This window comes from Rhinoraja longicauda, chromosome 11 (genome assembly GCF_053455715.1).
Source record: "Rhinoraja longicauda isolate Sanriku21f chromosome 11, sRhiLon1.1, whole genome shotgun sequence".
NCBI classification, from domain to species: Eukaryota; Metazoa; Chordata; class Chondrichthyes; order Rajiformes; family Arhynchobatidae; genus Rhinoraja; species Rhinoraja longicauda.
Genome location: NC_135963.1, coordinates 14849921 through 14864216, shown reverse-complemented (window position 1 = coordinate 14864216; position 14296 = coordinate 14849921). Strand labels below are relative to the sequence as shown.

Here is a 14296-nt window from a genome sequence, read left to right as displayed (position 1 = left end):
AGAAGGGTGAGAGGAGATCTTATCGAAACGTATAAGATTATTAAGGGTTTGGACACGTTAGAGGCAGGAAACATGTTCCCAATGTTGGGGAAGTCCAGAACAAGGGGCCATGGTTTAAAAATAAGGGGTAGGCCATTTAGAACTGAGATGAGGAGAAACTTTTTCAGTCAGAGAGTTGTGAATCTGTGGAATTCTCTGCCTCAGAAGGCAGTGGAAGCCAATTCTCTGAATGCATTCAAGAGAGAGCTAGGTAGAGCTCTTAAGGATAGTGGAGTCAGGGGGTATGGGGAGAAGGCAGGAATGGGGTACTGATTGAGAATGATGAGCCATGATCACATTGAATGGCGGTGCTGGCTCGAAGGGCCGAATGGCCTCCTCCTACACCTATTGTCCATTGTCAGTGTGGAAATGGGAGGAGGAGTTAAAATGTTTTCGGTGTTTACTTGAGCGGATGACTGGAGAAATGGAAAGGCAAATTTAATGTAAAAGGCACATCACACATGGAGTGCAAGGAAAGGTCCTTTTAAAAAACAGTGCAGACATCAGGGACCAACAGGGATGACCTGCAAATCTGCATGGAACAAAGTGGAAACAGAGCGAATCAGGCTTTTAAAAGAGAATTGAATACGTACTAAGGGAAAATAGCTTGCAGCACTATAGACGGAGAAGCAAAGAATGGGACTGACTAGATTGATCTCTAAAGAGCCGTCATTTTGGCCACCTCCTATGCTGTAATGGTTTCATGATGGACTTCATGGAGAGTAAAAATTGCACAGTGGACACCAATGCTTGTGTGGAGCAAGAGGAGAAATTTGCAGAGTCCCAACCATAACTACAATGGTACAGAAAAATAGATATTAAGAATGGTGTGGCACGGTGGCGCAGCGGTAGCGTTGCTACCTTACAGCGCCAGAGACCCAGGTTCGATCCTGACTACGGGTGTTGTCTGAGTGGAGTGTGTACGTTCTCCCCGTGACCCGCATGGGTTTTCTGCCGGTGATCCCGTTTCCAGCAACACTCCAAAGATGTACAAGATTGTAGATTAATTGGCTTCGGTAAAATTGTAAATTGTCCCTAGTTTTACTAGGATAGTGCTTGTGTACGGGGCGATCGCTGTTCTGCATGGACTCGGTCTGCTGAAGGGCCTGCATCGCCGAAGTCCAAAGGTCCAAAAAAGGAGTTTGGGGGAAATGCTTCTGATGGATCACCCAATCAATATTTAGCAGGAAGCACGAAAATATGCCATTCGCCCACCGAGCCCACACCAACCAGTGAACCCCGCATACTTACACCATACTGCACACACTAGAGACAATTTACAATTATACCAAGTCAATTAACCTACGAAACCTGTACGTCTTAGAAGTGTGGGAGGAACCGGAGATCCCGGAGAAAACCCACGCAGGTGACGGGGAGAACATACAAACTCCGTACAGACCCATGGTCAGGGCTGAACCCGGGTCTCTGGCGCTGTAGGGCAACAACTCTACCGCTGCGCCACCGTGCCGTCCTGTGGAGGGGAACGGACAGGCGGCATTCTGGGTGGGAGCCTTTTACATTGATTGGTCCGAAGGGTGCTGACACGAAACGTCTGTTCATTCCCCTCCACAAATGCTCTCGGGCCTGCTGAGTTCCACCAGGTTGTTTGCTCACGAATCCAGAGGTCGTTTGCATTTTTGTCTGATGTATTAGTCTACTCTAATGCTTTCTAAAGTAGTCAAGCAAATTGGTCAACTGCACAATGGGGAGAAGGCAGGAACGGGGTACTGATTGAGAATGATCAGCCATGATCACATTGAATGGCGGTGCCGGCTCGAAGGGCCGAATGGCCTCCTCCTGCACCTATTGTCTATTGTCTGTTGTCAAACAGAAACACTTTCTATATAGCAGCCCAGCCCATCTCTAGTCAGCATGTAAATAGCCTTGGGTCATAAGTAATAGGAGCAAAATTAGGCCATTCAGCCCCTCAAATCTACTCCGCCATTCAATCATGGCTGATCCATCTCTCTCTCCTGACCCCATTCTCCTGCCTTCTCCCCACAACCCCCGACATCCATAAATCAAATATTAAAACACATTCTGCACGGGGCAACAGAGTGTAACAATAACCCATCTAATACTTCTTTCAGACAGGAGATCAATTCACAATGCAGAATTTTGAACATTCCAAAGGCTTCAAAGTAAAGAGAACAGAAGTTTTTGCACTTACCCGAAGAGCTTTTGGACTATTGGATTCATCTACTGGATCACACCGGAATGTATATCCTGTAGCCCAGCCAGCCATCAGGAACTGCGGAAGTGGAATAAAAAAAATATATATATATTTTAAAGGATTAGAATTAATATTCAAACCCACTGAACAAAACACGACAATTTCCAGTTGATACTTGGGTTAATTATGGTGGAAAAACAAAAAGCCACAAGGAGATTATTTAAAAAATACATATCACACTTCATAACTGAACTGAACTGTAATTTGATTCAACGGCAGCTCTTCCTTCCAAAGGTGAGCAACTCCAGAATATTTTATTGTCACGGTCAGAGGGCTTGATTATCTGCAGAGTTGTAAGAGCTGTCTCCCATGCCACCGGAGGTCATTCAGTAGTCTGTGAGATAATGATTGCCATCCAAAATATAATTACATTTTCCCTTAATTAATAAAGGGGACCTCATTGAAACTTACCGAATGGTGAAAGGCCTGGATAAAATGAATGTGGAGAGGATGTTTCTACTAATGGGAGAGTCTAGGACCAGAGGCCATAGCCTCAGAATAAAAGGACAATAAGAGAGAGTTAGATAGAGTTCTTAATGATAGCAGGGTCAGGGGGTATGGGGAGAGGGCAGGAACGGGGTACTGATTGTGGATGATCAGCCATGATCACATTGAATGCAGGTGCTGGCTCGAAGGGCCAAATGGCCTACTCCTGCACCTATTGTCTATTGACATACCTTTAGAAAGAAGATGGAGGATTTCTTTAGTCAGAGGATGGTGAATCTGGGGAATTCATTGCCACAGTGGGGGCAGTCAATGAATATTTTTAAGGCGGAGATTGACAGATTCTTGATAAGTAAGGGTGTCAGGGGTTATGGGGAGAAGGCATGAGAATGGGTTGAGAGGGAATGATAGATCAGCCAGGATTGAAAGGCGGAGTAGACTTGTTGGGTCAAATGACCTAATTCTGCTCGTAGAATTTCTGCATTTAATTTTGTTGAAAATCCTTACGATAATTTGCAAGCTACAATCACATATCCAGTTTATTTGACCCTCAATATGTCCTTCATTTACTCTATTGCCCCATATCCCAATGTCTATCTTGTTCTAGCATAGTATTCACAATACTCTTATTCAGTGTGCACCCTTTAGATGGTAATACATTTATCAGGGTGCGAGGAAAGAAAATTTCCTGACTTTCCACTAATGTTTGCTACGTGCTCCGGCTCATGCAAAATCAACACTTTACCAATACTTTTCAAATCTCTCACAACATTACAAGCCCATAAGGCCCATTGAACCCAGAGCCCTTTCCCTATCTATTTCCCCGTTTTCCCTGCTTCACACAAGCCCATCAACTCTTCCCTTGGTTCTCCTGTTATCCATCTACACTGGGAACAGCAGCTGTGGAGGCCAAGTCAATGGATGTTTTTAAAGGGGAGACTGGCAGATTCTTGATCAGTAAGTGTGTTTCCACAAGTGGGGGAGTCTAGGTCCAGAGGGCATGGCCTCAGAATAAAACAACGCACTTTTGGAAAGGAGATGAGGAATTTCTTTAGTCAGAGGGTGGTGAATCTGTGGAATTCATTGCCGCAAACGCCTGTGGAGGCCGTCAATGGATATTGTTAAGGTGGTGAATGACAGATTCTTGATTACTAAGGGTGTCAAGGGTTATGAAGAGAAGGCAGGAGAATTGGGTTGAGATGGAAAGATAGATCATGATTGAATGGCGGAATAGACTTGATGAACCGAATGGCCCAATTCCATTCCTATAACTTATGAATTTACCCAACATCCTGCTTTTGGATGAGGGAAAAACTGGCGCACCAGGGCAGTCCACAAGGTTACAAGAAGAAAGTACAATCTCCCATGCAAACAGCAGGAGTCAATATGATCTTTAGATAATAAGTATAAAACATTTTGAACTCTCCAAAGGCAAACAGCTTAGGAGTAGGCGTACCTCATAGACTATGAATATGGAGAAGAACACCAGTGCAAAGTTATAGCAAACCATGATCTTTTTAAGATCAAAGGGCTTTCTGCCAGCCATCAGCTTGGGTCCCAGAGACAGCACAAAATATACGTAGAACAAGAGAACAGCCGTCATAGGGACTGGAGACACCATGAAGGGATATTCTTCAATCCGTGGATCTGCAGAGAGACGGAGTAAGAGTAACGATAAAACTCACCACTAACTGTCAATTATCAAGTTTAGCAAAAAGATTCACAGGAAGAAGAAAGAAGACTAGGCAGCACAGTGGCGCAGCGGTAGGGTTGCTGCCTTGCAGCGCCAGAGACTCGGGCTGGATCCTGACTATGCGTGCTGTCTGTACGGAGTTTGTACGTTCTCTGTGACCTGCACGGGTTTTTTCTGTGTGCTCCAGTTTCTTCCTACACTCCAAAGACGTACAGGTTTATAGGCTTTGGTAAAAAAAATGTGAATTGTCCTTAGTGTGTAGGATAGTGCTAGTGTGGACACAGTGGGCCATAAGGCCTGTTTCTGTGTTGAATTTCTAAAGTCTAAAGTGAAGTCTAAAGAGAAGGAAAGCAAATTGGTTCTTAGCTTCCTGCTATGTAACAGCTAAAATGCCCGATACCAGGAATTTAAAATGTCAGAAAATCTGTTTTTTTGACAGCATCTATGGAAAGGGCAACAAAAGGACTTTCTAATAAAAGACCATCAAACTGAAATATTAATAGCTTCCCTCCTCACAGATGCTGCCAGACCTGTTGACCGCATTATTCATTTCTGTGCATTCATTCTCATCTGTCCCCATGGCAGACATAAATACTATATGCTTTTTAGAATTTGTGAATAGTTCACATTTCAAACATGGATTGCTTTTTCTGTGGGGTGTCAGAGGCTGAGTGAAGTATATAAAATTATGAGACAGTCAGAACCTTTAGTCCCTGGTGAATGCCATTCAGCTTTAAGGACATACACATGCAGAGAAATGGGTGCATGGAATGCGCTGCCAGAGGTGGCGGGAGAGGCAGATACGATAGTAACATTTAAAGGGCTTTTAGATAGGCGCATGCATACGCAAGGAATGGAAGGATATGGATCACATGCAGGCAAAGGAGATTAGTTTAACTTGGAAGATAGACACAAACTGCCGTGTCAACGGGTCAGGCAGCATCTCTAGAGGAAATAATTAGGTGATGTTTCGGTTCTTCAGACTGAAGTTTACCTTGACATCTTGTGCAGCGGGGGCATTGTGGGGATGAAAGGCCTGTTCCTGTGCCATAACATTATTAACGGGGGGGGGAGTGTTGTTTATGAATGACTTCATAGCTGTTATATCCCCTTCTAAATAAATGGCGTGCGTTAGTTTTATTAAAAATGTCAATTGTGATATGCCCTTCAAAAGCATTAATGGATTGCAAAGCCTGCTTTTAGTCAGATCACACATGAGTCAGCAAGAATTCTTTTATAAATGGAGATTCTTGTGAGATCCAGAAAAGTGATCCATCTCTGGCTAACTGAGGTGGTTCAGAATAATATTAGATTAAGAATAGCATCGGATTGATAGAGGGCACATAAAACAGCATGGACTGTAAGACAGAGGACTAGAAAAGTCATTAAAGGAAAGCAGGAAAAATTAACCAAAAGTGTGAGAAAGTGGAAGATAGGTAGATTGTGGTAGTTAATAAACAACTGTGAAAAAAAGATTTTAACAGCCACAAAAACAATGTAAAGGGAATCATAGTGTCATACAGCATGGAAACAAGCCCAATATGTCCCATCTATACTAGTCCCACCTGTCTGTGTTTGGCCCATATCCTTCCATACCTACCCTATCCATGAACCTGTCTAAATGTTTCTTAAATGTTGTGATCGTACCTGCCTCAACGACCTCCTCTGGCAGCTCATTCCATACATCCACCATCCTTTGTGTAAAATAGATACCCCTTGAGTTCCTATTGAATCTGTCCCCTCTCACCTGAAACCAATGTCCTCTGGTTCTCAATTCCCTTACTCTGGGCAAGAGACTGTGCATTTACCATATCTATTCCCCTCATGATTTTGTTCACATCTAAGAGATCACCCTTCATTCTCCTATGTTCCATGGAATAGAGTTCTAGCCCGCTCAACCTTTCCCTGAAGGTCAGATCCTTCTGGCAACATCCTCGTAAATCTTCTTTGCACCCTTTCCAGCTTGATAAACAGAAATCTGTTCTCAGTAAAATACTGGAATCTATCTTTTAGGGCTAGGAAATAAACCACTTAGAAAGTCATGTTTTTTAAAAGAAAAACACAGGGTTGTAAAACTTTGAAATCTTAATTCTTTACCTCAAAAGGGGTTTGATTTTCGTTCATTGTGCTCAAGGCCGACATTGATATACTGCTGGTCTCTAAGGGGAGGTGTTGATCAGCAGTATCACGGATATGTAGCAAAGCCTTAACTATGACCTTGCCGAATGGCAAAGCAGTGTGAGCTTCCATTAATGCAAGGGCAGGATATTGCACCTCTTGAGCCTGCATCACCGTTCAATAAGATCATGGGTCAATGCAGCCTCAAGTCCAAAGATCAAATGCAGGTAAATTACCAAAATTTTGTTTAGAGATACAGCACGAAAAACAGGCCCACCGAGTCCGCACCGACCTGCGACCCCCGCACATTAACACCAGGGACAATTTTTACATAAATACCAAGCCAATTAACCTACAAACCTGTACGTCTGGAGTGTGGGAGGAAACCAAGGTTTTGGGAGAAAACCCACGCGGTCACGGGGAGAACGTACTAACTCCCTACAGGCAAGCACCCGTAGTCGGGGTCGAACCCAGGTATCAGGCGCTGTAAGCACTGCAAGGCAGCAACTCTACCGCTGCGCCACCGTGTCGCCCGACAAATACATAGTTTCCCAAGTTTCAGTAACCTAACCAAGTGTATTTTTGGAGGATGCTCGTAAAGGTCATCGAACATTGATTAAACAGACCATTTGACTCACCTCCTTTTAGCAGCCCCTCGTAAACCTGGGCAACCCGTGATCCCAGTTCCGCCAGCATGGTTGCGTTTCAAAGTGGTACTTCCCAGGCCTAGGGGACGCAACAAGACAGATGTGAAAATGTGACATTTTATGCGACCATTTACATAATGAATTCCTTCGCACACAAACCACAATATAACTGAACCCAAGCCAAAAGCTTCAGGACAAGTGACAAAACTCAGAGTGAGAGTTTGGTTTTTAATGAGGAAGTATTTACTGAAATAATAAATATTCACTTTAAAGAGTAGTCAACCAAATAGATGCCCAGCAGTAAAAAATAAAGTAAATGGGTGCCAGTTTTAAGGGTAAAGTGGGGGAAAGGCACATTTCTCAGCAAGTACTACATTTTTCTTCAAACACAGTAGACTGTTTAGGTCAGTGAGCATAACAATGATACGGAAGAAAATTGGCAAGCGTTTGAACCGTAGCTTGAAGCATCGCAGGTTTTAGGAGCAGGGTGGAAGTTTAATAAAAGGACACAAATGCAGGATTAACAGCAGGTCAGGCAGCATCGCTGGAGTACATGACATTTCGGATTGAGACCCTTCCTCAGACCGTTCTTTGTCTCGATCACATGGGGAGAAGGCAGGAACGGGGTACTGATTGAGAATGATCAGCCATGATCACATTGAATGGCGGTGCTGGCTCAAAGGGCCAAATGGCCTCCTCCTGCACCTATTGTCTATTGATCCGAAACGACACCTAGCCATGTTCTCCAGAGAAGCTGCCTGACCTGCTGAGTTACTCCAGCACTTTACAGAAAATAGGAGTAGGCCATTTCGGACCTTCGAGCAAGTACCGCCATTCAATGTGATCATGGCTGATCATCCACAATCAGTAACCTGTTTCTCCTTCTCCCCATATCCCTTGATTCCACTAGCCCTAAGAGCTCTATCTAACTCTCTTTTGAATGCATCCGCCATCCTGGGAATTAACCTTATGAACCTACGCTGCACTCCCTCAATAGCAAGAATATCCTTCCTCAAATTAGGAGACCAAAATTGCACACAATACTCCAGGTGTGGTCTCACCAGGACCCTGTACAACTGCAGAAGGACCTATTTACTCCTATACTTAAATCCTCTTGTTAAGAAGACCAACATGCCATTAACTTTCTTCACTCCCTGCTGTACCTGCATGCTTCCTTTATGTCCTTTTGTGTAAACCAGCATCTGCGGTTCCTCATTTCTCGTGGTGAATCTGTGGAATTCATTGCCACAGAAGGCTGTGGAGGCCGTTAATGGATATTTTAAAGGCAGAGATAGATAGATCCTTGATTAGCAGGAGAATGGGGTTAAGATAGATCAGCCATGATTGAATGGTGGAGTAGACTTGATGGGCCGAATAGCCTAATTCTGCTCCTATCACTCATGAACTTATGAACCAACTCTACTGGAAGTTTAATAACATGGCCAATAACCACTTTGAAAATCGGTCACTCCTTACTCTGAAGGCTCATTTCCGTAATAAAACTAAAAGTAGATAATTTATGAAACAGTCCAAGGAATTCTAACCCCAGAAATAATAAATAACGACTAACTTCTTTAGATACAAGGTGGTGTCCACAGGTCCAAGCACCAACAGAGATGGAACCAATTCCAGATTTCGGCAGATATCTCTTGAGTAGGGCAGTGGTTTATGTAGAAGTCTGGAAGATGAATGGGACACTGTGAATAAAACAAACATTTTAGTTCCTCAGTCATCATTCACGGTATGGACATCACTGACAAGATCACCATTAATTGCCCATCCCCAGTGTCCTGGAGGTGGTGGTTAGTGAGCAGTTAGTGAGCAGTCATCTTGAACTGTTACATTCCTTCCACTGGAGATGCACCAATGGTGCTCTCTGAGTGTTAGTTCCTGGATTCAAACTGAGCAACAATAAAGGAAGAGCAATAATTTTCCTAGTCAGTATGTGGTGCAATTTAACAGAAAGCATATAGGTACAGGTTCCCATACATCTGCAGCCTTTGGTGTCAGAGGTTATGGCTTTGCCAATATCATTGCAGATTGCCTATCTGCAGAGGTTCTCAAGTAATTTATTATGGACTATATTTCTTGCACACTATATTCCCATCGATCTCACCTTTCAGTTCAACTCGGATTTAGTCCCCAATTATTACCCTAGATGTACTTAGATCGTGACAATAATCAATGAAGTCTCTTACAAGCTTCAAGCCACTTGTCATCTTTCTCCCAATTAGTTGGCCACCAAATAACACCAACACATTCTGCTCAATTCACTATACCATCAGCTCTCAATCTTCCAGCCAAGAGAATTAATTAAAAATCAACATAGTACAAGATTAATCCCCAGAGGCAAGTGTAAATGTAGGGAAGACTTAAGACCAAGTGAAAACCTGCAAAAGGCACGCAAGATTGATAACGGGAATGTCTCAGACATCAACATGGACTCCCAGAAACAAGGAAAGTCAGGTACATTTGCTCACAAGAAGTGCATATTACTGGGAACTGTTATTTATTGCCCATTCCAAAATGTGCCCCCAACTGACGAAACAGTTGAGTCAACCACTTTGTATTGGATGTAGCCAACTCATCACACCTTCCTGATCTAATGCATGTTCTCTCACCTGGTACATTTTAAAATAGATGCAACTACAGGAGGAGTGGGTGAGGTAAAAATGATAGAAATTACATTCTTTGGGATAGATTAATTAAGCATGGCAAGTGAATGAATACACAATCAATTTTACACACAAACTGAAGCCAGTTGTTTGAGCAATGATAGCTTCGCCAGCAGTCCATGTATTAATTTACAAGCCAGATATAATCAAAAATCAACGCAAACCTAAAGATTGTAAGAACATTTAATAGATACATAAACGGGGAATACTTTGACAGGTAATACTCAGACAGGTACATGGATAGGAGAAATCTGGGATGTTGGAGGGATGTGGGCCACACACAGGCAAATGGGACTAGCTTAGATGGGGCATCTTGGTCGGGATGGGTCGAGGGGCCTGTTTCCGTGCTGTATGGCTCTATGATTCATGTGATAAAATAGCCAGGTACAAACAAACATAACTGCACAACACATTTCCAAAGAAGATGGGGATCTACTGAGACAGTGAGTGAGGTGTAGGATCAGCCATGATCTTATTTACTGACAAAGTAGGCACACGAGGCTTGATGATCTTACTCTTATTTCCAATTTTGAAGCCTAATTTTGCTTCTTCAACATTCCTCCATACCGCCTCCACCCCACCCCCACCCCTCCTCCTCCCCACCCCCTCCTCCTCCCCAACCCCCTCCCCCTCCTATAACCCCCTCCTATAACCCCCTCCTTCCCCCCCCCCCCCCACCGCAAATGTGGAGAACTCCATTTGAAGACCAACAGGTATCTTTTTTAAATCAGGCAACCAGCAGCCATTCATCAATAGGACCACAAATGATGTTAATCTTATCAGATCTAAAATACAAATGGTCTGCACGGTGGTGCAGTGGTAGAGTTGCTGCCTTACAGCACCAGAGACCCGGGTACGATCCTGACTCTGGGTTTTCTCCCACACACTGAAGACGTACATGCTTGTAGGCTAATTGGCTTGGTAAAATTGTAAATTGTCCCCGAGTGTGCTGATGGACAGGGTGATCGCTGGTCGGTGCGGAGTAGGTAGATGGAGGGCCCTGTTTCTGCGCTGCATCTCTAAGCTAAACTAACCAAACTGTACAAAGCTGCATTGTGCACGGGGAAGCACAAAGCTGCTTTCTGCAGAGGGAAAGCATAAATTAATATCAAAAACATGATTGTATTAAATGGATGCAAATTAACCAAAGCGACATTAAATATGGGTGTGCAGTAAAATTACTTCATCATTTACAGATGTCTCCGAAGTTTATAAAACATGGTGCATTTGGCAGGAGCCAAGACAGCGATAAACTCAAACAGGCTCTTGAAGCTAAATGCCAATAATATCGGGACATAAAGGCAAAAAGGGCCCAAAATCAAATATTGCTTGACTTTTTTGCTCAACATAATGCAGCTTCTGGGAAAGGAGGGGACCATTCTGATTCACATACACAGCTATGGTGTAGCGAGGCGGATAGAACAGGCAAGGAGGTCAGAGAGGCCATGTGCTGATAGTTTTGAGCTATTGGGGATCATGTTAATGTTCTGTCAAAGTAGGAATGGTTCTGGACACCCATGGAACTGGATTGCTTGAGGAAGGGAAGATATGTGGGCAGAGGCAGCTATGCAAAAGGGAATCAAAACAACCTTTTATAGGCTGAAGAATGTGGCATTCTACTAGTGTTTACATTGAATGCTTGAATGCTTTATACTGAGCGTCAGCTGTGGCTCTTTTGGCAGCATCTCGCCCTGGAATCAGAATGCCACTTGTTCCAGTGCGTCCCAAGGGCTTGCACACAAAAATCCAGGCTGCCACTTCGTTGTAGCACAGAGCAGATGCCACACTGCCAAGTGTGTTCTCTTTCCAAATGAGACATAAAGCCGAGGGCCACATCTACACTGGAGTAAAGGACAGCAGGACAATATATTTTATTTAACAAAGGGAAACAAGGGAGTTTCCCAGGTGCTCTGGTGAATCACCAGCAACATCTAAGACAGATCATCTCACCATTACTATATCTGCTTGTCTGGGAGGTTCCAAACCGGCAGAGGTCAGCTGTTGCCAGCCCCCATTTGCTCTGGCCTTTTCTCACCTCCAGTTTATTTCTCTCTTCCCCCATCCCCAACCTCTTACTTTCATTCCGAAGAAGTGTTCCGACCCAAAAGGTCTCCTATTCCTTTTCTTCAGAGATGCTGCCTGACCCGCTGAGTTACACCAACACTTTGTGCCCATCTCCCGTGTCCAGGTTTAGTTTAGTTTCGAGATACAGCATGGAAACAGACCCTTCGGCCCACCGAGTCCATGCCGACCATTGATCGCCCGTTCGCAATCGCCTTGTGTTTTAACCCACCCTGGCATCCACTCCCGACACACGAGGGGCAATTTACAGAGGCCAATCCTCCCGCAAACCTGCACATCTTTGGAGAGTGGAAGGAAACCCACGCGGTCACAGGAAAAATGTGCAAACTCCACACAGACAGCACCCGAGGTCAGGATCGAACCCAGGCCTCTGGCGCTGTGAGGCAGCTGCTCTACCAGCTGCGCGTGGCTCCGATTTATCTGCAACAATAACTGCACTTCAAAATTGCTTCGCAGCATTCTAAACAAGCACATGAAAAATGGAATAGAATCATAAGGTCACAGAGTGGAAGTAGGCCATTCAGCCCATTGAGTCTGTGCAGGAACCAAACTTCAACCCCATTCCCCACTCGCTCCACATGGCCTCTTGTCACAACATAACTAGTTCCCTTTTGAGAAAGTTATGATGAAAGTTAGATAGCGGATCCCTCCCAACCACCTCCACTGAATTGTCGCCAATGCTCACAATTTAGTTTAATTGTTGTGAGGCTCCATCTTCTGATCCAATCTTCTGAAATTTTGAATGGCTGACCACCCCAGTAACGTTCCTGTAACCTTATCCAGTCTATCTGGATTTGATCTTCATGGAGATGGCGTGAAGGCAAGGTCCCTATTTCAACCCCTCTTTTGGTTTCAGTGGGGAAATGTCTTTGAAAGATTAACAATGGGATTTCCTATTACATTTGGCCAGATTGAAGATGCTGGATCTTTAGCAATGGAAACAAACACTGGATACATTGCACTGAGCAGACACCAACTCTGCCGTTGTGCCACTGTGCCACCCTTGCAGAGCAGTAAAGACATTAAGAATGCCAAAGTCCCACACGGTGCCATTGCACTTAGCTTAGATTTATAGAAATCAGCTCAATACAACGTATATGGAGGGCAGCAGAAGAGGTTGGAATCAATTACAACCAAACTGAGCGTTGCAGACACAGAGATACACAGTCAGGCCCAAACAGTTTTTTTTAACTTCAACAGGGACAGCATGAGAAAGAAAAAGCCCAGCATTTACATTAAATGAAGACGCAATGCAAAATGAGAGGCACAAAGATTGGAGGCCTGACGAATCAAAGTGAAAAATGATATGATTGAATTTGATGGTATAAAAGCTCCATACTATAACCACACAAGTGTGTGATTAGCATGAGATTTACAGCGTTTGATGGCACTGGGCCTGTGCACGCTGGAGTTTAGAATAATGAGGGGGGGGCCTCATTCTATACAGAAAAGTAAAAGGCTTGGATAAAGTGGATCTGGAGAGGATATTTCCACTAGTGGGAGAGTCTAGGACTGGAGGTCATAGCCTCAGAATTAAAGAACGTTATTTTAGGATGGAGATGGAGGAGGAATTTCTTTAGTCAGAGTTGGAATTCTTTGCCACTGAAGGCTGTGGAGGCCGTCAGTGGATATATTTAAGGCAGAGATAGGTAGATTCTTGATTGGTACGGGTGTCAGAGGTTATGGGGAGAAGGCAAGGGAATGGGTTGGGAGGGTAGGGGGGGAGGGATAGATCAGCCATGATTGAATGGCAGAGTAGACTTGATGGGCCGAATGGCCTAATTCTGCTCCTGTCACTTATGATCTACAGTTGATTGGAAAATGTATTGATGAGCATTTATGTTTGGGCTTAATTATTGCAACAATAGTACAGGAAGAAAAATTAGGTATGCAGTTTATTTGGAGAAACAATTTTGAAAGTATCTGTACCTGGAATAGACAATGTGGAGGTTAAGATAATAGTGTAGTTAATTTTAGCTTATAGTGGAGTTTATAGTTGAGAGTTAAGAAAATTAATACATCTTTGGTTAAATGTATTACATAAACATATCTGTAAAACAGCCCTCAGCTGTCTCCCCGTCATAAACTCCATTTCCCTTCCCGCTCATCACCCACCTAAACCCCTTCTGGATCTCCTAATGCCAGAACCTCCCCCCCCCCCCCCTCTCCCCCTCTCCGTTCCTACCTACCTAACATACTACTTTATGTTTCTACATTTCACTGCTAAGAAAGGAAGATCAGATTTCACCATTTGCAGCCTCTTGTTTTCTCCACATCACCTCCAGCCTTTGAGACCATCTCCACTCTCTCCCCCACCCAACTCATCTCCCAGCCAACCCCTTGGGGAACCCTTCTTCAGACTGGT

The 14296-nt window shown here is 44.0% G+C and overlaps 1 protein-coding gene across 5 annotated transcripts in view; it reads right to left on the bottom strand.

Annotated features, from left to right (window-relative positions):
* The window catches only part of LOC144598315 (very long chain fatty acid elongase 1-like), an 87642-nt gene that overhangs the window by 20233 nt on the left and 53113 nt on the right, over positions 1-14296 (bottom strand). For 3 of the 5 annotated variants that reach the window (XM_078408302.1, XM_078408300.1, XM_078408301.1), the window contains 4 exons: positions 8745-8871; positions 7166-7253; positions 4173-4363; positions 2210-2290 (listed from right to left, as the gene is read on the bottom strand). In XM_078408302.1, the coding sequence (XP_078264428.1) occupies positions 2210-2290; positions 4173-4363; positions 7166-7223 (330 nt within the window). In that variant the 5' untranslated portion in view covers positions 7224-7253; positions 8745-8871. The remainder of the gene's footprint in view (positions 1-2209; positions 2291-4172; positions 4364-7165; positions 7254-8744; positions 8872-14296) is intronic. The other 2 variants (XM_078408303.1, XM_078408304.1) reach the window with 1 other exon arrangement.